Here is a 23,743-nt window from a genome sequence, read left to right as displayed (position 1 = left end):
GCTTCACTGGCTTTTTACCCCTCGTTTCTTTTCCCGCTTTCCATATCCTTTTCATTTTGACCCCCGCTGCCTCGAAGGCTGGTTTCCTGTACGTCACTCATTGCCCGACACAGTTCGGCGTCTCCATTTCCCTCTCCGTTTTAAGCCGCCTTTCTATATATACACACCTAAGCTTCAATTTTCCTTTACCTGCGCGACTCAACCGACCGGGCATCAGTGCCGTGAGCCCGGCTATAGAAACCGAAAGCTCTTAGATTCCCATCGCCGACTCATGCCGGTCGCGGATGGCGGAACGCTTGATTTCGAACTCTTGCGAAGTGTTGGCCACTGCGGAGCAGTAAGCCAGTATGTTGAAGTCGTAATTAATACGCATTGATGAGAGAAAAAACCACGAAGAAGTTACGGCGGTTCTGAGCGCTGATCGTGGGAGAAAGATAACTTTGCTTTTCTGCATACCGTGCACAACGACATCTCATCATGCGAACATCGATGGTTTTGTGCGCCTCCTTTGTGTTCCTGTTCTGGATGTTCTGGGGCTACCTTACTCCGCTTCATGAAATCGCATACATCATCGGTTCGACGTGGCTGGTCCTGACGCTTTCCTACAGGCTTTCCCGGTATCTATGGGCCCGTATATTTGTGACTAAGGTTAGCGGCGATGGCAAGGCCGTGCTCATCACAGGTAAGGAGATCTTACTTTTGGCATGTGAGCATTATCAGTTTTGGCTTTTCACTTACGACCATTATGCTGACACATTAAACTGCACATTTTACTGTGAATGTAAAAAGGCTCATAGCATCTACACTCGACAAGCAACATTTTGCGCCTGAATGGCTGAAAAGAAAGCACTTGTATTCTGCGGTGAAGGAAACACATGTATTTTCAAGTTAATCTTTCCTTTTTTTAGAAAACGTCTAGCCTATGTTTCTGCATATTCCAGTAAAAAAAAGTTACACATAATTGTATTGTTACAATGGAATTTCTGTGCGATATTTGACAGAAAACCTGTAGTGACAACTGAACCTTCCGAAGTAACGTTAGAGTTTCCTGAACTTACAACAAAAAAGTTTTATAGAACTACAGGAACATCAGAGATTTAGAACAGAACTTTATATTATTTTGTCGTATGTTTGGACACAGTTCTGCAGTTTTTCTCGACTGAGATATTCTTGACTTCTTGGAAGGAAGTTATTTGTGAAGTCGTGAATGGTTACATTGCAACCTAAGAACGTAAGTACAATTGTGAAATTTTAAAGATATTCAAAATCCTCAATGTCTACACTATTTGGGGAGTTGTAATACTAATGCCTGATTGCTCGTGGATTATTGACAATATCAATAAGGCTTCAAGCAAGTTAAAGTATTAATTGCAAACTCTAACATCGTCCAGCGTAGTCCATCATAAACTAATTATGTTTTGCTCGCTAGTTTTGGCTAGATGGTCCTGGGAGCTATTACTGGAAGACCGATTTCCCATTGATAGAATAGTAGGAAATGCTGACATCATGATTACCATACTGTATGTACAAACAGTATCCCTCCTACACTGAAAACAACACACTAAGCGTGCCAGTAGATCACTGACCGCTGTTTAGTTTATTTTTGGGAATAGCCGGCATCTAGTGACTGAAGAAGAAGGCACTGGGCAAATCAAAGATGTTTTGTCACTAACTGCAGCTTTCTTGGAACTCACTGCGCACGTGAATATAAAATAAGTATCACCCACTGAGGAACAACTTGCAATAAAAAACAAAAATCTGGAGTAAATAATTTATGTTATTGTCATAAACCTAAAAAAATGTAGTTCAGACAATAAAACACAATTCACTGCCGGCTAAATATCAGACCTGCAACGAAAATTACCATGTAGCGAGCCTACATAGCTCCGGCTAAGTAGGAACAGTTGTGCAAAAAAAGTAAAACAAGGAAAACAATAGCCTGCCTAGCTACGAAGCAATGAGGGAAAGAGAGGGGTCACGCCACGTTTGCAGTTTGCACTATTCTACTTTCTTTTTTTTTTCCTTTTCGCTCTTTTCAACAGCCAGATGTCGATCATACAAAGAGTCCTGAAGTGTTTGCACGTAGCCAAGGGTTATATCTCAACAACACCATGTCCTCGCACCTTCGTTCGAGGGATATGAAGCTTCCTCATACAATATTCATGGGGGTTTTCAACCCAGCTCTCCATGTAGCGGCAAGAATATGCCCTGTAGAAGAGCACAGACCAATAACTGCCCCCGTCATAAAAAATGGCGTGTACCAACGCCAGTTGTAGACCTCGAGTGTCTGCAAAAACATTTGATACTACAGGTGCAGTGACCGTACAGCGGCGTAAACAAATTCATCACTTTAGGACATTAACGCACAGCTTTGCGATAAGCAGTCGTACCCGATATAGGAAAATAATCAAAAGCCCTCCAGTTCCTGCCATGGATTAGTGCTTAGCGCCCTGCTTAGTTGTTTGAACAGGCGTTCGGTTCGCATTCACTGAAATCCCTTGCTCTACCGTTAAGGGTTTTTTTTTTTTTGCAAGTTTTTAAAATTGTATGCAAGCTTATTTACAGTTTTGCGATTTGCATTAAGTCTTGCTAGTATGTTTTTCTCCTGGTTACCAGAGCCGCCAGCGCCCGGCGTCCAATTATGCTGCGTCCCAGTCTACTGTACAGTAGTAGGACTTTGACGTGGCATACCACTAGGAAGCTTGACCCGCACTGCACAGGTTACTGCAACATGGCCTAATTTAACACAAAGCGCTCCACGTGCACTAAAATGGCAAACCTGGGGCAGTTTAAATAAGTCACTGGATTCTTTCAAGTTAAGATTGATATACGTAATCTTTGATGAGCCAGCGCCGACAATTATTGTGATGAAAGTTTGTTGTGAACTTGAACGCATATGTGAACGCTTGATGCGGACTGTTCCTTTCTTGATTTAAGACAGGGTCTGGTAAACATTAGCGCGATAAGTATCCCTAAAAGAGAGGTCTTTAGAAAGCATGTATGTGCATGGAAAAATTCTATTCATTGCACGCACCTATTGAGTAGTCCTACACCAGTTCAGAAGAGTTAGTAACTACATCGTTTTGGCCAGGATCAACGCAGAATGGCAGTTGCGGTTATAGCAGATGCATCAAAGGTAGCGTGCACAGCGCCCGATGAAACCTTTTCTCTATATCCATACAGCGTCAATACAGCAGGTTCTAAGGAAAATGTGGCTCTCGAGTTCATAGTTAAAACTCTTTATGCTCCTGAAGGAAAATAACTTTCATCCATATGATAGTCCCAAAGACGGAATTCACAAATACAGAAACTACTATATTTTTTATCCGTCCACATTGATAATCCTATATGAGGACTGGAAAACTTGTTAGCTCTGAATATTCTGGTAATGAATACAAACGCACAAATATACAGTGCACTTTTATGATGAGAGAGATTCTAGTTCAGCATTACGGATTGCTTACCCTTTTTGCTGTGAACCTCGACGCACAATTTCCAGAATCATAAAATGAAACTGGATACCCCATAGGCTCATAAAACCACGGCGCAATATTTTCCGTCTTGTTCTGCAGGTGCGACATGAGTTGAAATTCCTATTTTAGGTAGAAAAGCTCATCGCCATAAATAGGGGCAAATGTTAGTCAATAGAGTTGTTATTGTTTTCGATGTAGCAAATCCTGTCACATTCCTCTGATCGGGCCACTGAGGGAGCCGAACGTAGCAAATAATATTGGCATATTACAGACTTCATTGCCAGAAAGGAACGAAATTTCAAACTGATTAACACATTTTGAATTCTGTCTGATTCGTCATATAAGAAATAGTTTTGACAATTTTTAAATATCTACTTCACGCATGCGAACTATAATGTTTTACATGATGTTCTTAAGCGAGCGATTGAGGTTTTCTCTGCATCGAAGCGCCCAGCGTGTATCTTTCTCCGGCCTCTATTAAAATTCCGGCAAATGTAAAAGAGTAAGTTACGTGACTGCACTCTTGTGTTTGTGCAATGTCTTCAAAAAACGTAGTGCTAGTGCAGATCGCGAATGAGACTGAGAGCGACCGGACACGCATATACAAAAAACATAAAAAAAAAACATTGTTTCTACACGTGTCTTGCCCTACAATGTCTCCTTTCGGGTAGCTTTCGGTTCTTTATTCGCCCCCTTTACAAGTCAAGCGAAGCGTGCTTTTTTTCTCTGAAAGGACTATTCCTCATCTATTCGAGGTTGATATCTACAGCGAAAGCAGCCGCTCAATCGTCAAGGGCAGCCCGCCTGCTTCTTGCTTTCAAAACAGAGTTGAGGGCGCCAGGTATGCTAGCGAGAAAGCACAGTCAAGCTACTTTTATTTTTTGTTGCTTTCACATCTCGAGGCCTTCTTTGGATGCCGAAAACGTAAAAGGATGGCCCCAAAAGGCAGGTTGGTACAAAAACAATCTAGTTGCATTTTAGCAACCCAAAAATAAACCCTGCGACTAAAGTAAATATATTTCTCGTCTATTTGGGGTTGATATATACAGCAAAATTAGCCGCTCATTCGTCAGAGACAGCCCACTTGTTTCCTTCGTTTAAAGCAGTGTTGAAGGCACCAGGTATTGTAGCGAGAAAGCACAGCCAAACTACTTTTGTTTTTCTTGAGTGCTTTAATATCTCACGGCCTTCTTGGGATGCCGACAAGATAAAAGAATGGCGCCAAGAGGCACGTTGGTACAAACCAAATTTAGTGGCATTTTTATAACCCAAAAAACAACCCTGCTTATAAATACATATATTAAATTTAGCATAGATAATTCAAGCAACTAGCACTAATAAATCGCTTTAAAATGCTCTAAGACATTGAATGTAAAAGACAGCATAACTAATGTCTTAGTTGGAGGCATGTGCTGTGTACCATTATTTACCGTGGAACAGTGCAAGCTTATTACAGGAATGGTGTAAGCCTTTTAATACTGCTCTTTATGGAGACTGAAATTGCGATTGCATTATACATAAACCAACCATCCACTTGTATGGGATATGGAGGAAAGGTCGAAACGTGGCATCCTTGCGAAGAACCAATAAGATTCTTACCGCGGACTCAGGGGGTTCGAACGATAGTGGAGGAATATGTCACATGAAGGGCTGCCATGGCAATTACAGGGTGGGGTTACGAGGTAACGTCAATATATTACATTCGCCAAGAACTCCCAGACTAAGGATTCTGCATTTGAGTGGCATTCTCGGGCACTTACAACGCCCATTATGCTACCAAGAGCCTCATGGCCGAGTATGAGGTTCCTGTTCACCTTACAGGGATTTTATTGCTCGGAAGTGCACTCAATATCCTAAGCCAAGGCTCAGAAGCAGAAACAAGCAGAAGCTCAAAAGCAGAAATTTTAACCAAACCTAAACGTTACTGCAACTCTGAAGAAGAAAGGCAGCGCAGCATACAACTAAGAAGCGCACTATGTAATGTCGACTAACGATAGCAGTCAGACATGTCTCCTCTGACGTTGCGTGAAGGAACCAGTGCTTGTCCGCAATGTCTGCGGCTGAATCACCTTATCCAAAAAGGCATTAGATGATTCACTGGGCTAAGCAAGCAACCTTAGCTTAGCATTTCTATACTACATCGATGCATCTAACGGCTATGTTTTCACGTCCCTTTGTCCGTCAAACGTGCCATGAAATGAGTTTCAGAAGAGCTATATAAATGCAGGAACAGCTAAAAAAAAAATCATCTTGGTGCAGTATTTCTTTGCGAAATGAATTGTTAGGATAGCTATTTGAACTCAGAAGAAGATATGAATAATTCCAATGGTATGGAAATTGAACGGAACGTTTCCTGATCTTGAGAAGGGCCCGCTTTTATTAGCATGGCAGTCTTGTTGGTTATAAGGTAAATAAAAGGGGATTTAGTCGATTCACGAGACGAACGAGAGGGATCCTATAATGCAGTCACCTTCAAGTCCCAAGGAATCGTATATAGAAGAGGGGCCACAAACGGCGATTGTGTATCTTTTCCCAAATGCACCCTATTATTGCGGGATGACCAAAAAGAGACTCCTGGAAACCGATGTTTCGTTTACATTGAAACATATGGAGAGGTTAGTGCCATAATTTAGCGCTGCCCACACTTGTGTACTGAAATAAACAAGCCACTCGCACTGATCTTATACCTTGCTTTTTGCCATTTTGAAAAGCGCAGGATGTATTTCGTTATGACCCGTTTTCTGTGGCGTTCTTGCACACGCTAGAAGTGTGAGCGGGGAGTTGTCTCGTCCGTAGTGGCACGTGCTTCATGTGACCGTGTTTCTTCCTGAATAACAGTTTTTGTGCGTCGTTAGCATTTCCGACGGGTAAATATTTATAAGCATGCCGTTGGCAACCCTGTAGCGCCCTTGATGCTTTTATCAATGTCAACTACTTTGAGCAACGTAAACGTGATGCAATTAGGCAGAAAAAGAGATCAAAAATGAATACTTCAACTGGGAGGCCAATAACAGTTCAGAATTCTAAATCTTACTTGATACGTAATCGCTACGGACTGCGTGGAGTGGCTTACAAGAGACGTCTTGAAGACAGTAGACAAATGAAAAGACAAATGAAATAAATGAAAAGCTATCACTGAAAAAAAAATATATTTTTTTTTCAGTGATAGCTTTTCATTTGTTTGGTCTTTGTGTATGCGTTGGATCAGAACTTTGAACAACATGCATACTTTTCTGTCGTAGATTAAACTAGGTGTAGCTCGGATTACACCGCAAATTGCCTTTTTTGCTCAAATTACATCAACGCATACTGCTCAGAAACGTGCCCTAAACGCGTCTGTGCGAATTGCTTCTTCTAATATATTGATCTTGTATTTTTAAGTGAAATTGCAATTGAGAATCCCTGTTAAGGATTTAACCCATCGTCAACATGTATAGGCTGCATAATATAAAAAAGGCTTAAAACTTAATTCAGCTAATGAGCACTTTATATAAGAACTTCTAAAAGTACTTAGCTGCACTTTTCCTTGTTTTATCATACTTCACTGTGGTGGCTCAAAAAGTGTAATTTAGCGCACACGTTCGCATTTCCATTTCATTGTCATGATACGGGCACTCATTGTTCTGGCTTTTCGTGCCTTAACTGAAAACGTGTTTGTATGCAACACTAAGACTTTTCTCGTTATTTTAAAGAAAATGGGACAATTCTTTGCATAAAACTAGGCACAACGCAACAAAAAAAAATCATCTTTGTCATGGCAACACAAAACCACAGGTGGCAGTTCATTTTTAGGGGTAAATGAATGACCTGGGAAGGAATTTAAGCGCATCTCTTATTGGGACGTTTCTGCTTTGACCATAAAGCATACCACATTTTTCTGCAAAAATAAAGCTCTTTTATATTTGCGTTTTAGAACTAACGAAGCATCCCAAGATGCCTGTACATTTTATATTTCAAAATATAAGCTAACACATTTACGCTACAGTCCTCCCCTTATGTTAATTTGCTTGTATGTAGATGGGCCATTTCGCTGCTACAAATTCATCGTCATTCAGTCGACACTATAGCAAACCTACAAGGTCAGGTACACATTAACTGAAAGGGTTACGGCATTGCTCATTGTGTTTTCAAATGGCTACTGCACGGCCCATACGTCAATGCTTCATTCCAATAAGCGGCTATTGTTATCGTTTTCTAGGAGAGATAAACACACACCGAACGTTGCACTTAGCACTACCCTGAACTCTTACCAGTGGGTGTTGGGATGTGACTGCTTTTTCGTAGAGTTGTCTGATAGGCGTGCGAAAGCAAGGCCCTTCCTCTTGCGGAAAAATACTCAAGCCTGAACTTCCTTTTTTTTTATGTTTTTTTAGCTTTTTTCTTCCTATGCCTTGGGCTTCTTGTCATTTGACAATGACACTTTTTGCCTCTATCATCCTCTTCGGAACAGTAATCTTGCCTTCGTGGCAGTCAATTCGATTTTCCAGCGGATAAGCTCGTGCGAGTATGATATGTATTCAAGCCTTCAGCAACGTGCATTGATCACAGTTTGGTCAGTGCAAGTAATCTAAGCATTTTCTCTCCGCAGGGTGTGACACAGGATTCGGTCATCGGCTGGCAAAACGACTTTCTCGTCAGGGATTTCTCGTGTTTGCTGGCTGTCTAAGCTGTGACAGTGAAGGCGCTGCAGAACTAAAAGGCCTGACCAATATTAAGGTACTGGAGCTAGACGTCACAAAACAAGAGCATGTCGACAATGCCTGGGACACTGTAAAAGAGCTCCTTGGTAGCAGAGGTAAGTCTGAATCCTTTTCTAATGTATACTCAAATTAGGGAGCTAAACAGTTTTTTTTTTTTAAATCAAGGACAGTATTTAACATAATACCTTTCGTCATGGCAAATATACGAAATTAAAAAATTGAAGATTAACGCGTTTGAAAGCAGCTAAGTTTATCAACAGAGCATTCATTGAAGGGTCATTTCAAGAGCTGGTAGAAGTTGCAGCGAGTAGAAACATGGATATTTGACCAAAAGCGAATGAGTTATTCACAGGGATTACGATCGACATGTTTGATAGCATGATAAATGGGAATACGAAAAGAACTTTTGTGAAGACAACAAGAAACTGTTTTAACTAAGTTCTATGCTACTATAAAACATGGAGATCGTGAAAAGATCGGTTTTATTAAAACAAACGGGGTTTTACCATGTTACCAAATTCCCATAGTAGTGCCGCTTTATTACACGGAATGTGTCTCCCAGGTTCAGAATTTTCTTTTTGTTACGACAGAGACCAATGAATCCTCACTCTTTATAAAGCGTTCAATTAAGATATCAGGTAACTGCCGCATTCAAGTCTCGTTAATACCCCTGTGGCAAACGAAAGGCTGGGCTGAATTGTTGCACAGCTTCGTACTAAAGCTGTGGTAGTCTTCTCAGAGGGCTATGTATAGTGGTAAGAAACTAGCTAAAATGTCTTTAAATTTATTACCGCCATATCGAGCTTCAGAGGATTACGCAATGTATTGTGCAAAAAAAGGAAGAACAACGAAATGTTCTTGTGTCAGGAGCCCAACAGTCTAACACCTTCACGTGCCTAAATGCATATAACACCAGTGTAGTTGTGCTACACGAGTCATGAGAGTGAAGTTGCAGCAAAATAAGCACCACTTCGGCACGCTTTATTGGGCGAGTTGGAATTAGTTCATTTTGTGGAATAGGGATGAACGAAACAAAAGACAGAAGAAAGCGCCAGTGTCGTCTATTCGTTCTTCTATCCCTTCTCTCGTTCGCGCTATTCCACAAAATGAACCACTTCCGCCCGTATACGCAAAAACAAACTCATATGAACTAGGAAGTCATGCATGTTTACCTCCTGCTTACGATAATCTAAATGTCCCTATAATACAAGTCTGAAAATTTTCAGGATACCATTTGAACTCGTGCGGGAAAGGGGCTTGAACACTGAATTTCTCATTGTTTCTTAGCGATAATGTCATGCCGTTAGATCATGCTCCCAGAAATTACAGTAGAAAATATGCCGCTGGAGGTATTAAAAACAATAGTCATCGTGACGAGGTTCACTCACCTTAACGCCTCGCTAGATCTGAGACTTCATGTCTTTTTTTTAGGTGGGTGAAACAGAAGAGAAGCAGTGGAAGCTGAAACACCTTTTTTTATCATATGATCAAAAATTAACTCAGTAGATGTCGCTTAAAAGCAATAAGGATGCAATCTAATTTGATCAGACGTCACTCTAAATAAAAAAAAATATATTTCAAGGAGTTGTAAGACGAGACTAGAGAAGTTGCGTTTTATATAATAGGAATGCAAACAGTTTTAATGAAGGTACAACATGCTAAAATCTGGCTATCGAATGGGCTAATTTCTTTAAAATTAAAATATTTTGCAATAAACTCCAACCTCCACATGTGTGCATAGTCGGTGAACATTTCTGTACATGTTATCAACAGCAGTTCGTGTCTGTCTACAACAGTCAAGAAGATATACTTGAAAAACACGAAATTTTCGTAGCCCTCTTTCTGGTCCCGTATGTTTAATACAAAACTGCACGCGTCTTAAAAAAGTGAGACATGAATAAGATCAACAAAGGTGGCACCAAGGAGTTGCTCAGAAGAGGATCGTTGTCTGCCGCCGAAGAGCCTATTTCTCCAACCTATAAGAGGCTCATTTTATCAAATTATATGCTTTATTTTTGTTAGCACAGATAAATATCCCGCAATTTTAGATTAGTATTGCAGTTTCTAGAGAGAGACGCATTTGTGTAGGCATTGTTTTAGGCTTTCAGCCTTATAACATTTATTGTTTCACCGCAGAACTGTGGTCGGTCGTCGCAAATGCTGGAATCGGAATTTCCGCCCTTCTGGAATGGATGACGATGGCCACCATCATAAAGATTTTTGACGTGAACGTATTTGGAGCCCTTCGTGTCATCAAGAAATTTCTCCCACTTGTAAAGAAGAGCAGAGGGCGTATCGTCGCCGTAGCCAGTCCCCTAGGTGAGGTTGCAATGAGGCTGCTGTTTTTGTCCAAAATAATTTGCATGAAAGCAGGAAATTATTCGTCAGAGGGTAATTCATGATATGAGGACGCAATTTAAAAGTGCATCCACGGTTCGTTTGCCTCCAATGAGGCCAACATTGGAAGCCATGTTTTTCATATTACGTCTCTTAAAGCACTCCTTGCTTCCTAACGACGTCATTAGTCGACCGATTATATCACCCCAGCTTGATAACTCCTAATTGAAGCCCTTCATCATTGTTTCAGTCCTTTTTCCACTATATACTTGTCTTTCTGTTGTTTATATAACATTTTCATTATTCCCAACATTCGCGTCTTGCCCTTTCCTCCTTCAGACATCTTTGCTCCTCTTCGGTTCTTTTTTATGAGGGATTTCAGAGTTATTCTCATTGCCATCCTAATCACATGCTTGAACATCATACTAACAGACCTTTGAGGTTTCCTACGATCCCATAGACAAAGAACAAGCAACCCAGAGAGGATCTTTACGGTAGCACGAAGACGCCCTTAAGACGTTTTCCTAGCGTTGTTTGTAACTGGCTACAAATGTGACGATTGTGCAGTGACAACCAGTGCTATGTGAAAGTCACAGATACTATGCGCAAAGGTAGTCGAAATTTCCGGAGACCTCCACTACGGCGTCTCTCATAGCCTGAGTCGCTTTGGGACGTTAAACCCCACAAACTAAACTATATTCCATTCGCACCCTAACGCTCCTTTATTTCCCTGTTCATCCTTCCCCAGCGCGGAGTAGCAGGCCAGGGTCTTTTACCACAGGCCAGCGCCTTCCTTTCATTAAATACGTTCCTCTCTCTCTTTCTCTCTGACTGTAACTGTCAGATTCAGTCGCTGCTTGCTTTTCTCTGTATTTTTGGTAGATATAATGGTTTGTGTGGTAATAACAGGGTGTATGATACACATGACACGTTTTATACATGGTGTTGGTCATCACGACACTTCATGATTAGTCATGGTGTGTTAATTGTGTGTTATTGGTGTAGATTCCAGGAATAGACGCACGTGTCAAGTTTGGCGATAAGAATGCGCATTAAGCAAAGTGCAGCATAATAATAATCATGACACGGAGGTTTTGACTCAACGGGACTAATGAATTTGTTGCTGATTGCCTTTTGTAAATACCATATATCTGAGTATTTTTGCAAAAACAATCCGACCAATCATGGCTCATATTCACGCATCAGCAGAATAAAAATGACGTCATATAAGCCTGCAGTGACGCCCGAAAGTGCGCCTTCTAGAAAACGAAATCAGGAGTGTTTTTTTTTTTTTCTCCAAAAGTCCACAATGTTTGCTGAATTCGTCCTCCTATAAGAAAACAGTCGTTGTTTCCAAGATGAACCTCTTATCGCATTGCAAGCGGCTAGATGTTTCCGAAAGCACTAAAACAAGTTTCAGTTGCGTTGACATGTTTGTACGCTCTGCAACAAAACAAGGCGTAGAGGTCTTGTTTATATTCAACTTGTAATCATCAATGCTCTTAACGGTTCCTCTTGCCTTGTCATATTGGTTAGGGAAAAGACTTGACAAAGAATTTTTGTGACTGCTTTGCGTTTATCTATTCGACTGACGTGCTGCAAAGCAATATTATGCAGACAGAAATGCAGTTATTGCCTAAAGCTCCGGTTTTGCATTTTCTTTGTGTAAGAATGTTTGTTTCCGAGCCGTGCTTTCTGGTTCGCATCTCAGAAGTTACAAATTTGTCGGTGCGACAGGAACGTTTATCTTCCCGCTACGAAAATTATGGATATCAGTAACTATATCTGAGCCCTATTGCACGGCAAGAAAAGCACATTTTACTCACTTTTTTGTCTTTCCGGTGCCTCCCCGTAGGTATACAATACACAGACGAGGGTCTCATCTTGCATTCCATTTTTATAAACATAATTCTTCGGTACCCCTGTATTGTTCTGCTGTGCAGTCAAAGCTTATTTGCTGTTTTTGCTAACAGTCAAATTGTTTCCTTAATTTCACGTATCTCTGAATCGCTTCAGGTCGTTTCACAATCCCTATGATAACTCCGTATTGCATGTCAAAACATGCTCTGGTGGCTATGATGGATGGCCTTCGCCGAGAGTGCTATGACAGTGAAGTCGACTTCGTCATCGTGGAGCCATCCGCTTACAGGTCAGTACTGCAGTCATACAAATGAGACAATGAGTACTATAAATGATAGCAATTTATCATATGCTAGATAAGAAAAAAGAATATAGCTAAGAACGGATATGATTCAATGCGGAGAGCTCTAAAAAGAGCACAGAGCACAAGCAGATGAAATTAAACAATTTGTCGAGACGTATTTTTTATTCCTTGCATCTGTCTTTCTAGTGAGGGAGGTAACAAAAGCTTGAGGCAAGAAATATTGTGCAAGACAAGTGCTGCCATACACTTGTTCCCGCTCATAAGGGGATTGAAGTACCTGAAGGTTAGAAAAACAATGCACTTTAAGCAGACTAAATGTTTCATAAGGCTTCCCTCTGATGTTAGTGCAACGTTAAGAACATCAGATTATGATTTACGCGATTTTATTGTGTAGTAATTATACATCACTCACTGCTAACAAACTGGGCGCATGCGCTGCAACAGATATATCCGCGCTCAGCATTAAGCTACGACGTCAGCGTTTCAGGTCTCATTTCTGTGCTGCACGAATTGCTTGAAATAATACCATTTTTATGCGATCGCTACAAAACTATAATTTAAACCTAAAGAATATCACCTTTACCCAGGCAACCAAACACTAGCATAATTTTTTCATCCAGCGAAGTGTACATATAACGCTTCACCTATCTGTTATTGCAAAGAAGAATGGGCAGACTGGTTAACCGTTTGGTTGTCGAAATTTACCAAAAACCTTCATGCAAATTTCGTTAGGTAACCCATCTGTCGACCATAGGCTTCAGGCTCCTGCGTTAAACGTGTTTCTAGTGCCACTAATAATTAAAGGTAATTGGAAAAGATAGGTAATAGTTTCTTATCTCGTAGCCAACAGTGCCTCCAAACGTGACATGCATTGGGAGAGGGCCACCACACGTTTCAGGACAGCTCCCTGACAATAGCTGTTGACTTCAAGATAGGATCAATTTCTGACCACAGATGGGTGTAACGGAGCATTCGAACACAGGACTAAGAACCTATGTTACTCTAGGTTAGGTCACGCCACACATTCTCCTTACGGATGGTGCATTCCTCTTCTTTTTTTCGCCCCAGTATGAGCTTCAGCCGACAGGAACCATTACGGTGCAAACACAATTCCATTGTCCTGTCGGTGCGCGCTTGGTCCGGGCTTCGCAGCATTCTAGAGCTATTGGAAGGAAGGACATTCACTATAATAAACGTTCGGTGTAGCACATCAGAACCATTTCGCTGTTTCATTTTGAAGGGCGTTCGGCCTGGATACTATTACAAAGTTTTAGGCTGTTGGGCTTGAAGTTGGGTATCCTGTCACACTTTGTTTCGCACATGGCTCACCTACTTGCGGTGCAGAGCAACTTCATTTTAGGCGTCACATTCACCGCCGTTGTTCTCCTAAATATAAACAAAAAAGGAGAAAATTCTGAACACAGTTCTCTTCAATGTGATCTGTGACCCTAACGTTTCCCGTAAAGCGGTGCATATGTGGCGTCCAGCTCAGCTGGGGCTTCACATCAGGCCGACCTGCACCGTTTTCTGGGGCGGCGTTTCTAAATAGTTCTCGAGAATAAATGTTTGATGAGATGGCTACTTCCGAGTCTCGGTCAGTGCATACCGTGGGAATTTAACAAGATCATTTATGATTTTATGGGTGTTTCATAAAATTTTCCTTGCAGCAAGTATTTGGGTACTTTGCTTTCGCTGTCAGCAGAGGGAAGGTAAATTTATATTAAACTTCAGAACGTATATTCACGAGTCTATGCATAGCTTAGTGGACACAGGAACAGCAGAAAGCGAAAAAAAAAGTATGTGCTATTGAGTATATGCGGTGAATCGGGTACCTCGCCATTGCCTCTGCGCAGACGCCATCTATGTTAAGTGGTGCTGTCCCATTTCTCCTGTCTCGGGCATCAGTCAGGTTAATGAGTGACTTGTCACTGTCATTCGGCCACAGCCTCAAACCGGCTTCAAAGTAGCCTTTTACCATTGGTGTCTCTTGGTGGAAATACGACACTGCCTTCTCCGGCCGATCTCGTGTGGCACTCCGAGCAGAACCAAGGCTCCTCCGGGACGTCACAATACGTGTACGTTGCTGTTCTTGTGAGCCCGGCCCATTGTTCGTGCAGAGTGGACCCCGCAAACTAAACGTCATTTGGCTTATGGAAATTTGTTATTGACAAGCGGGGCCGCATAGATCACCGACAGGCGTGCTTTACCGCAACGCGCATTTGGTGATGATCTTCAGGTCCTTCGGCCCACACAAATGTTTAACCAGCTGTTCAATAACATAGCCCTGAGTCCGTGTCCACGAGTGTTGACAAGTATGCATGAACAGAGGTAACGTTATGCAGAACCAACTAGCCCAGCTGTCTACGTTTATTAAACAGCAAGACGAGAACAATGTAGTAGCGTATGGACCTATCGATGTCTCCGATAACCTCGCCCATGACTCTGGTTAGAATGTCGTTCTAGAGTGACCATCGAAGCAAGTCTCAAATTTCGTCCGAAAATTAGAAGGGCGTTAAACGGCGGCTTTAGAGTAGGTTCAATAAAGCTTGCGGTCATCGCCTCATTTTCTGCTACTCTCATGCTGCTTTGATCACAACCGCTTATTTACCTATTATTAAACGATGCTGACGTTTCAGCTCGGCATCTTTGGCCTTGAGGGTCGTTTAAAATCGACCGCAGCTTGCTGACTTTCCATCTCGGCGCCCTCCGCCCACTTACGATGCTTCGCTTCTGTTTCTAGCGTTTGTATGTTGGTTTCCTGTCATTGCTTCAACCGCCTAGCTGCCTCATACCGAGCGCTCTTTTCTATCTTCTTCGTCCAGCGCCATTTTTTAGGCAAGACACACCCTGAAATTAAGCCCCGCACTCTTACACACATCTTATACAATGTCAGACAACGTTGCCGCACTAGTAGTAGCCAACGGTCATCGCATGCTTTCAATTTCAGCTACAGGAACTCAAGATGACTTAAGTTCACCACACTGACGTCATTCATTAGTCACCAATCAGTACTCACTATGTCTTCAATCCACCAATCACTCTATCAACCACACCGAGGCGATCAACCTACGCAACGTATATCATACAGACTCTGTACAATGCGTCTATCATTTTTTCGGCATCTCCTTCTACTCGACCTTGACGCGAAATTTGTTTATGATGCACTAGAACGCGGAGGTACCACCTACCTTTGCAAACACGTATCAGGTCTGTAGTCCTGGTGGCTGCCGCTTCGCATCACCGCGTCATTCAAATATTTGTGCCAGAAAAACTTTGAATTCGCTTGGAAGATCACTTTCGAAGCGGAGTACAGCGCCGGCTTTTTTGTTTTTATTTTTTTTTATAATACGTCATTACCATTTCCGTCCCATTGGAAAGTGTTTTACCGCCATTCTCGCTTTCACATGAGACTGTGTTAAGCTCATTTTTTTTTTTCAACACTATGTGTCCAGCTGGATTAAAAACCTTAGACAACCAACCGCTATTCGCGTAAACCGGGACCTCCTTTGACCTCACAGTTATATTTACGCACACTGAGCACCATTTTCTATTAAGCACAAGCATAATGGGAGCGTATATCCTGAATGGATGATGGCTTCGTGATATCACAGCCACATAACCTGGCACTAAAATTTTAAACACATCAATTCATGATAGTAAACACGAAATAAAGGCCGCCGCGCGCCTGAGCTCTTCGTCACTTCATGAAAATAAAATATTACTGTCTTAAAAGACCTTTAGGTCCCAGGAGAAAAATCCATCCCAAAATTATTTCTGTGTGAACCACACATGCTATCGATAGGACTCGTCACTACTTTTTTGTACAGCACTAATCTTTTTTTTTATTAGAAATTCGTAATAGCAGACAAAGTTTAGCAATTTATCTCATATATGGTACGAGGATTTTTCCTCTCGCGCAACATATTTCAAGAAAACTATCACACCTGTTCCGCTTCCTGGTTGAGCTTCGGACTTCTTAGCAGGCACTGCCCTTTCAAAAAATTTGTTCGCAGTTGAGTTAATACGTAGTTGATTGTAATAAAGGGCTGATTTTTTTCTCTATGTTTATGATATATTTATATGAGATTTCGCACGCAGGACTCCCATATTCAAGACAGGCCCCACTCCTATGGATCTTGCCATGAAAGAATTCAAGCAGCAAGCACCGGAAGTCACCGCAGACTACAGCTACCAGGACATAGAGAACTGGTTGAAGGCGCTGGATAATGACTTCAAGAACATCATAAGGGAAGACCCCGAGGAATGCGTGGACGTAATCGAAAGGACAGTACGGGAAACCTACCCAAAGGCCATGTACAGATCACCCTTGGGGCGAGATGCGCCATTCATAACTTTTATGACGTCATTCCCAAGTGAAATCATCGACATCGCTACGGCATTTATGCGAAAAGTTCAGTTAGCGAGGAAATAATATTACAAAACTTCCTTTAAATTATCTAGATCTGCGTTACTTCTGAGTGCATGTACCGTCTTTGCCAAAAGTAACCAGGCTGCGCTTCTCAGTCGGGTAGCAGATAATCCATACCCCTTTTGAAGCTGTACATCAGTGCAAAGCAAAGGCGAGCTCCGGTCCTCACTTCTTAGCAAGCTGTGATCCTCTGGAACTCCATGTTGGCTTTCAAGTACAACCAAAAAGCAAATCATGCTGCCCGGTTACTTTTGGCAAAGACGGTACCTGTGGAAAACAGCAAGGCTATGAATAGAAATGAATGCTGCACTCAAAATAATTTTGATAAAATCGCTGTTCTCGATTAACTAGTCATGTCATTATGTCAAAATAGTATTTCAATTTGTGCATGCATTGTTGTCTCTTTAAAAGAAAATGCTCATGCACTTTTGTTTTATTCTGCGTTTTGTCCCGCACGACTTGTATTATTCATACCTATTCAGGCTCGTCCTCCTCGGTTGATAATATAATCGAGAATACCATCAAAAATCTTTGTTATAAAACAACCAAAGTTCAGGCAAATGGCTTCGCACTTGGAAACTCCGCACCGTACTTGCGTTCTATGATGAAGAAAATCGGTCGCGCAAGCCGGGCGATGTTGAGAGCAAAAACCTAGTGCTTAACCACTGGGAGCTCTTTTCTGGTTTTGAACAGCCTGTCTTCGTCATGTAGCGGCATACGAATTTTAGGGCAGTAAAAAGAGGGTCAAAACAAACCAGAGGCAGACTCAAAATAGTAAAGTTCGCATCTATTTGTACCCGAATACCTTCCCTAAAGCTTTCGCTTGTGGGACTTTCAAACTCTGATGCACAGCCCGCACACTGCCCATATCTAAGGTTTGCAATTTTTGTCGTTGCGCATTGAGCATTTGTAACGACTTTGAAGACATTTATTTTATTGCTGCAAAACACAGTACGAAATAATAATCAAGTTACTAAGTACCAGGCGCGGGTTATACGTCTGGTCTGAGAACTCTAGAAAGAATTTACGTTTTTTTAGCCTGAAATGAACCTTTCGATTTCCACACCAGGTGCTCATTGCGGGCCCGAAATTGCAGTTCCACAAGAGATGCCCAGAAAAGTAGCAATCTTCATACTTTTCTCTGATACCACTCCTTCAAAATTTATGAAATCGACAAGTATTGTATTCGCACAGACGCTGGGCCTATGATAATTTTCAATCAAATATCGGTCAACGAGTAGGGTTTTTCGCCATAGAAGAACAGAGGCATCAATGACATATTGTAACGTTTGCTTCTTTCACGGTGCCAACACGTTTGGCAAAGCCCGCTCTCACGCTAGACTGACAACATGAAAAACGCTTGGCAGATTTGCCTGGTTTGTACCACCCAATCATTCTCGCAATAATTACTTGGCAAAGTCCGATTTTCACTTTTGCACTTCGCTGATCTCGGTTTGGGAAAGATGAGCGCGTCATTCTCATCTTGAGTGCTGTGCTCACACGGTTAAAAAAAAAAAGAAAAAAAAAAACAGAACGCACGCGAGTCAACTTTAAGAGCGGGAGACGACCGCTTTAAAGCGTTTCGACATTCTCTTAGGATTCCCCTGGGGCACTCTATCACAACATCCACACATCACGTACTGCTTTCTAACTCCGTCCAAAGAGCGTGTCTCGGCGCCACAAGGGTAGTGCGTCTCACTAGCAACAGAAACGTCAGGAGTGGATCTCACCACTGGACATTCTATTTTCTTTTTCTTTCACGCAACGTCCCTACATGTAACTAGAGGACTACGTCAGGTCCTAGTCTCCACCCGTTAGAGTTTCCTAGTCACGTCGACGCCGCTTTTCCCCTGGCTGGGGTTTTTAACTACATCACGTTAATAGGTGATGCAAAGAAGGTAAGCATACCCCTGTTCCCCGATGCAAGTCCATGCAAATTGACCAACATTACGGTGAAAAGTGATGAAGGTCTGGCAGATATGCAGTCGTAATATTTGCAACTTTCATACATATTTTGAATGAAGAGTGCTCAAAAAGAAATGAGATGCATCACTTACTCTTCATAAATGCAGTTCTCCAAATATTTGTATTACTGTACTGCTACTACTTGAAAAAATGCTTATTTTATGACGAATCCTCACAAGTGTCGTCATAAGCTATCCGAGTAAGCTTTAACTACGTCTTGCTACTGATGGCGTGGGCCTGAAAGGATGCTCTGTTACTTTAAAATCATTTCTGCTGTAAATTTATATTGTCCATTCTCCCGGTATGCGTATTAATAATGTAACTTTTTTTTCTAACCAAAGCTTCCTGGTATATTGCGAAATATTTTTCTACAATCGTTTTAATTCCGCACATCATCAATATGTCGGCGTTCCTAGTATCTAACTCTGGAAAAGATTTTTTGGTATTCCCCGGTTCCTATATATGTGCTCTGCTATTGGGCACTATCGTACTGTTCTTACCAAATATACTTTCTAGTTTTCTTATTTTTGCCAAAACCATAAAAATCAAGCATATGGTTTAATATATGAACTTTAACGTTAGTTCACATATCATCTCAGAGGGTGGAGAATTTTGTTTCAAGCATGACCGGTGAGGCTTGTGAGCCTGTCATAGAGGTTGTCCGGCCTGTAGTCGCAATGACGGTCTCAAACGCCGGCACTCTGCGCGGAAACAAAGAATGCATTACGCCGCTGACTTGTGCAGATGTTTCTGAGGGTCCATTTTGCAGTGGCGTAACGATCATTCAGTTAGTGCTCAAAGCCCATTTGTGGAGGTTAAGAGCGACATCTTTGCAAGGTTGATAATAGAACGTTTCTCTCGAATGAAGCTTGATTATATGCGGCGAGCACTCTCAGGAGGTCGTGAGGAAGATGAAGCCTGTATTGTTAGTTGGCGTGTGAATCAAGGGCAACCGAAATGAAGCTTATAATCCAAGACCGTGCTAGGCGGGCCAGCGCGAAATGTTTCTGTATTAACACCACTTCACGCGTTGGCATTAACAGCAGTGGTGGCATTAATGACTTAAAGCCTGGCAAACGCTAACCAAAAATGTTTGACATCGTTTCCTTATCGTCACCTCTCTGCTGTGATGCTGACGCTGCAGTGTTTTCCTGACACGTAAAAGCGGTTGCTGCCTACACTTGAACGGAGGTTTACATCCTATCCCTACCTTCTTATCGTTTTTCCTGCGCACGTGTTACATACGCCGTTTTTATAACTGTCTTTTTATGCTACAGCAGTTGCAGCGCAACCACTGTTCACCTTGGAAGTCAAGTACATCACCAGAAGTCCTCCGCTAAATAATTTGGGCATATTCAAAAATCACATTACAATATGTGAACAGTATGTTCTCCAGCAGACAGGCTTCTTTCTCACGCGAAATGACGTTTACACGTACAAAGCGTATGTAAGATGCATAAGGCGTTAGAAGGATATAAAACAGAGATTAGTATAGAAATTGATTCCTGAAAAAATTACCGCACACATTGTAACAAAACGACTCCATTTGTTGCGCCGCAGTTCTAAGATAGCTAGCTGTTCATTAAAATATTTTGTCGCTTTTAGCCGGCTGTTTTTTATTGTGCCTAAGTTCGTTTCATAACTAAAATACTAGACAATGTTTCTACGATCATACACTCAATTAAAAACCAAATTGTTCGTCTGAAATAAAGATTCATTACCGGAAGCATTATGTTGAACACACAACAAACCACAACCTTATTATTCACCGTCTTCTCGAAAGTGTTATGACACCGTTTCCTTTTATTCGACTTAAAGCGAATGTAAAAGTAGTTTCTGGTAGCCCTTTCGATTAATGCTCCTTTAATTTATGGTAATGTGAGAGTGAGCTGCTCGTTCAACATCACTCACGCATGCTTTTCTGCGCCTGTTATGGAAGCAGAGCACTCTTAACTAACTAGTCAGGACCTGTATCTTATTAAGGCGTATCTTTGCCTCCTCTACTTGTTAGCCGTAAAAGCTAAATGTAGCCGTTATAGTACTCTGCTTTTTTTTAAGGCGAAATATACAATGCAATCCGATGACTCTTAGTATACTTCTTCTCAGTACCTGTTGTCAAAACAGGACATCATTGCTCAGTGTGTAACTATTTTTGCAGGACCATTTATTAATAAGTAATGGTTATATCATTCATTGTGCTCTTTTGTATACAAGCCTAAATACTTTACCGCGATGTGATCAGAACAGCCCGACAATTTAGTTCACCCCAGCCTTGTGAGCCTGTTCCCAAAATTACTCTGTCGATTCTTACTTGGATCCTACAACAGTACCGAACAAATGTGTATAACGCTAGTGGCACTTCTTTGCGAATGAAAATAAACAGTATATTCAGTAACTGCTCAAAAACATTTCCTGACGCTGCGTCCCAATTCTACTATGATTGTATTGACTGTAATTTAGACAACTGTGCTGAAAATAGTATCCGCTACCGCATGATACGCCAGCTCAAGTGCTTAGAACATTGATAGACATCTTGAAGATATTCATATTAATTCATCTTAGTATCAATACGTCGCAAGCAGTCTGTGTAAGTCTTGATGTGCAGTATTTTCTCAGCAAACAACACTCAATCTAAGTACTGCGGCTCGCAAATATCAATAGGTTCTCTAATGCTTCACCCATTTTCCCCTAAAACACTCAAAACAGCATCGAACAGCTCCTGAGGATAAAGCATGGCTTCTCATATTGACGCGTTAATAAGCGTCTCTGTGATCATATGCTCTTCATTTTTCCATTTATCTGAAATGCAAATTGGTTATGTTAACTCGCGTGGTTGAAGCATGATAAAGAGGTTTCCGGGGTAAAACCGGCATTCCGCATCTTTGAAACAGAAAACTACAATTAAAAAACGCTAAGGGCGACTACGATACTCCCTATTGCGACATTTGAGCTCGGATATTTAATCGTGTTTGCGATATATTGATTCAATGAATTTGAGAGGCGCTTGTATGTAGATCAGAGGAGTTATCAAGACCACTTTATTTTTACGCTATTAAAATAGAATTTCTAAGAGGAAGAGAAAAAAAGAGCCAAGAGCGAGCAGCGTAGAGCACGTAGGTCTCCTTTCTCTTCTGCGAAGGTCTCGTTGGCTTGTCGCGCCTCTCTTTGGCTAGGCACATCGGCAAATGACTCCAAAGGCTACTCGGCGCAAAATACGCTCTAAACACAGTTACTGCAAATAAATCTGAAGCAGGACAAGCGGGCTCTGCTTCTTCGTGAAATAAAATGTCAAGTGGTTAGCACGAGCCTCAATTTGTGCTCGATGTTTAGCAGATGGCCTATTTGAATGCTACAGTGGATACTATAGATGAACAAGCTATCACGGTGAAGCAAAGTGCTCTAGCTCGGCCTTGGCTTTAATAATAAGGGTCCCGTAAGCGCCCGAGATATGTACTGAGAACGTTCTGTGAAAATGATTGTTTTGCTGCAATATTTACGCAAATGAAATAATATGACGGCGGTGATTGTGGCAGAGATGTAATAGTCAGTTGTAAGTCTTCGGCGCATTTACTCAAAGTCGGCTATTACGAGAACAAATGGAGAGACCAAACATTTTTCTGTATAAAGCATGGCGGTCAGGCTGTGCTTCTAACACAGCTTTACTTGAGGTTAGCAGCAGGTATATTCAATAAGAATCTAAAACTGCCATGTACATACATTGCAGGCAGTTTCACATTAAGGCATTAAAATACAAACTTCGAGATACACCGGTCAGGTCATACCCTCTAGACTAGATCAATGCAGCACAGATTTATATCTATACTATGGACCCATCGGAGGACTGATCCGGTTCTTTAGCCCTACCATTCAAGAAGCAGCCCGCACCACTGCGCAAGCCACCGGAGCCCAAGGATTCCTGGCCGTCTGATTCATAATTCTCCCTACCTTAAGTGCCGTCAGTAAAGGCTCCATCAATCACCATCCGCAACACTGTTTCAACCGGACAGGTGTTTTCATCTGAGCACCGTACGTTGTTAAAGTGCATTTAATTAAAACTTCATTTTTATTGGACGTCCTACTTCGGCACAGTTATCTACCAGACATTTTTTTTTCACTCAATACTAAACCATTTAACCCCTCTCATATTCGTTTGTAATGAAATGGGTAATTAGGAATTTCAAAACTGACTTCTGTAGGGAGGAAACCTTCGTGCCATTACAATGCTACATTCTCACATTTCGTATAATTAGATTTGTGGCCAGCCTACACCATAATTATGATGTTCAAAGCCAATAATATGGTATTAAGGCCTCCTATTGATAGCTGAGCAAAACGAGCAATGCATAGGATTCTCTCATTCTTTCATTCTATGCGCTTTAATTCATAACTCGTGATGAGCTCTTAAATGCTACAAGCTTAACCTCAAGGGGACACAATACAACTTTGAAGATATCGTAGCGTACAGGGTGGGCCTGAATGATAATTAAGCGCGCATCTCCAGCTAACTTTCCTGCGCATTTCCGTATAGTGCAACTTAGACTGAGAATATAACCTATTTATCAGTACGAGCAAATAATGTGCGGCAAGAACGCATACGTTCGCTGAAGCGGGTACGTACGAGCCTTTGGTAGAGAGAGCGCAGAGAACCAATGCAGCGTGTCGTACCGACTATGAT

At 41.6% G+C, this 23,743-nt stretch overlaps 1 protein-coding gene across 1 annotated transcript; it reads left to right on the top strand.

Annotated features, from left to right (window-relative positions):
- Positions 1-208: 208 nt before the first annotated feature.
- LOC146173871 (retinol dehydrogenase 7-like) lies at positions 209-17,461 on the top strand. Its single transcript, XM_084585630.1, has 5 exons — positions 209-682; positions 8,062-8,268; positions 10,310-10,492; positions 12,527-12,659; positions 16,773-17,461. Exons 1-5 carry the CDS (start codon positions 478-480, stop codon positions 17,104-17,106), a joined length of 1,062 nt encoding a protein of 353 aa, XP_084441756.1. The 5' UTR covers positions 209-477; the 3' UTR covers positions 17,107-17,461.
- The last annotated feature ends 6,282 nt before the right edge of the window (positions 17,462-23,743 follow it).

Source organism: Amblyomma maculatum, chromosome 11, assembly GCF_055883805.1.
Source record: "Amblyomma maculatum isolate TAMU_Amacu chromosome 11, ASM5588380v1, whole genome shotgun sequence".
NCBI classification, from domain to species: Eukaryota; Metazoa; Arthropoda; class Arachnida; order Ixodida; family Ixodidae; genus Amblyomma; species Amblyomma maculatum.
This window is presented reverse-complemented; position numbering and strand designations above follow the sequence as displayed.

Excerpts from the sequence above, each read along its gene's own strand:
- LOC146173871 (XM_084585630.1), top strand. The coding sequence starts at position 478 with ATGCGAACATCGATGGTTTTGTGCGCCTCCTTTGTGTTCCTGTTCTGG. Across the intron at positions 10,493-12,526 it reads CGCCGTAGCCAGTCCCCTAG|GTCGTTTCACAATCCCTATG; the intron begins GTGAGGTTGCAA and ends GAATCGCTTCAG. Across the intron at positions 12,660-16,772 it reads GTGGAGCCATCCGCTTACAG|GACTCCCATATTCAAGACAG; the intron begins GTCAGTACTGCA and ends TTTCGCACGCAG.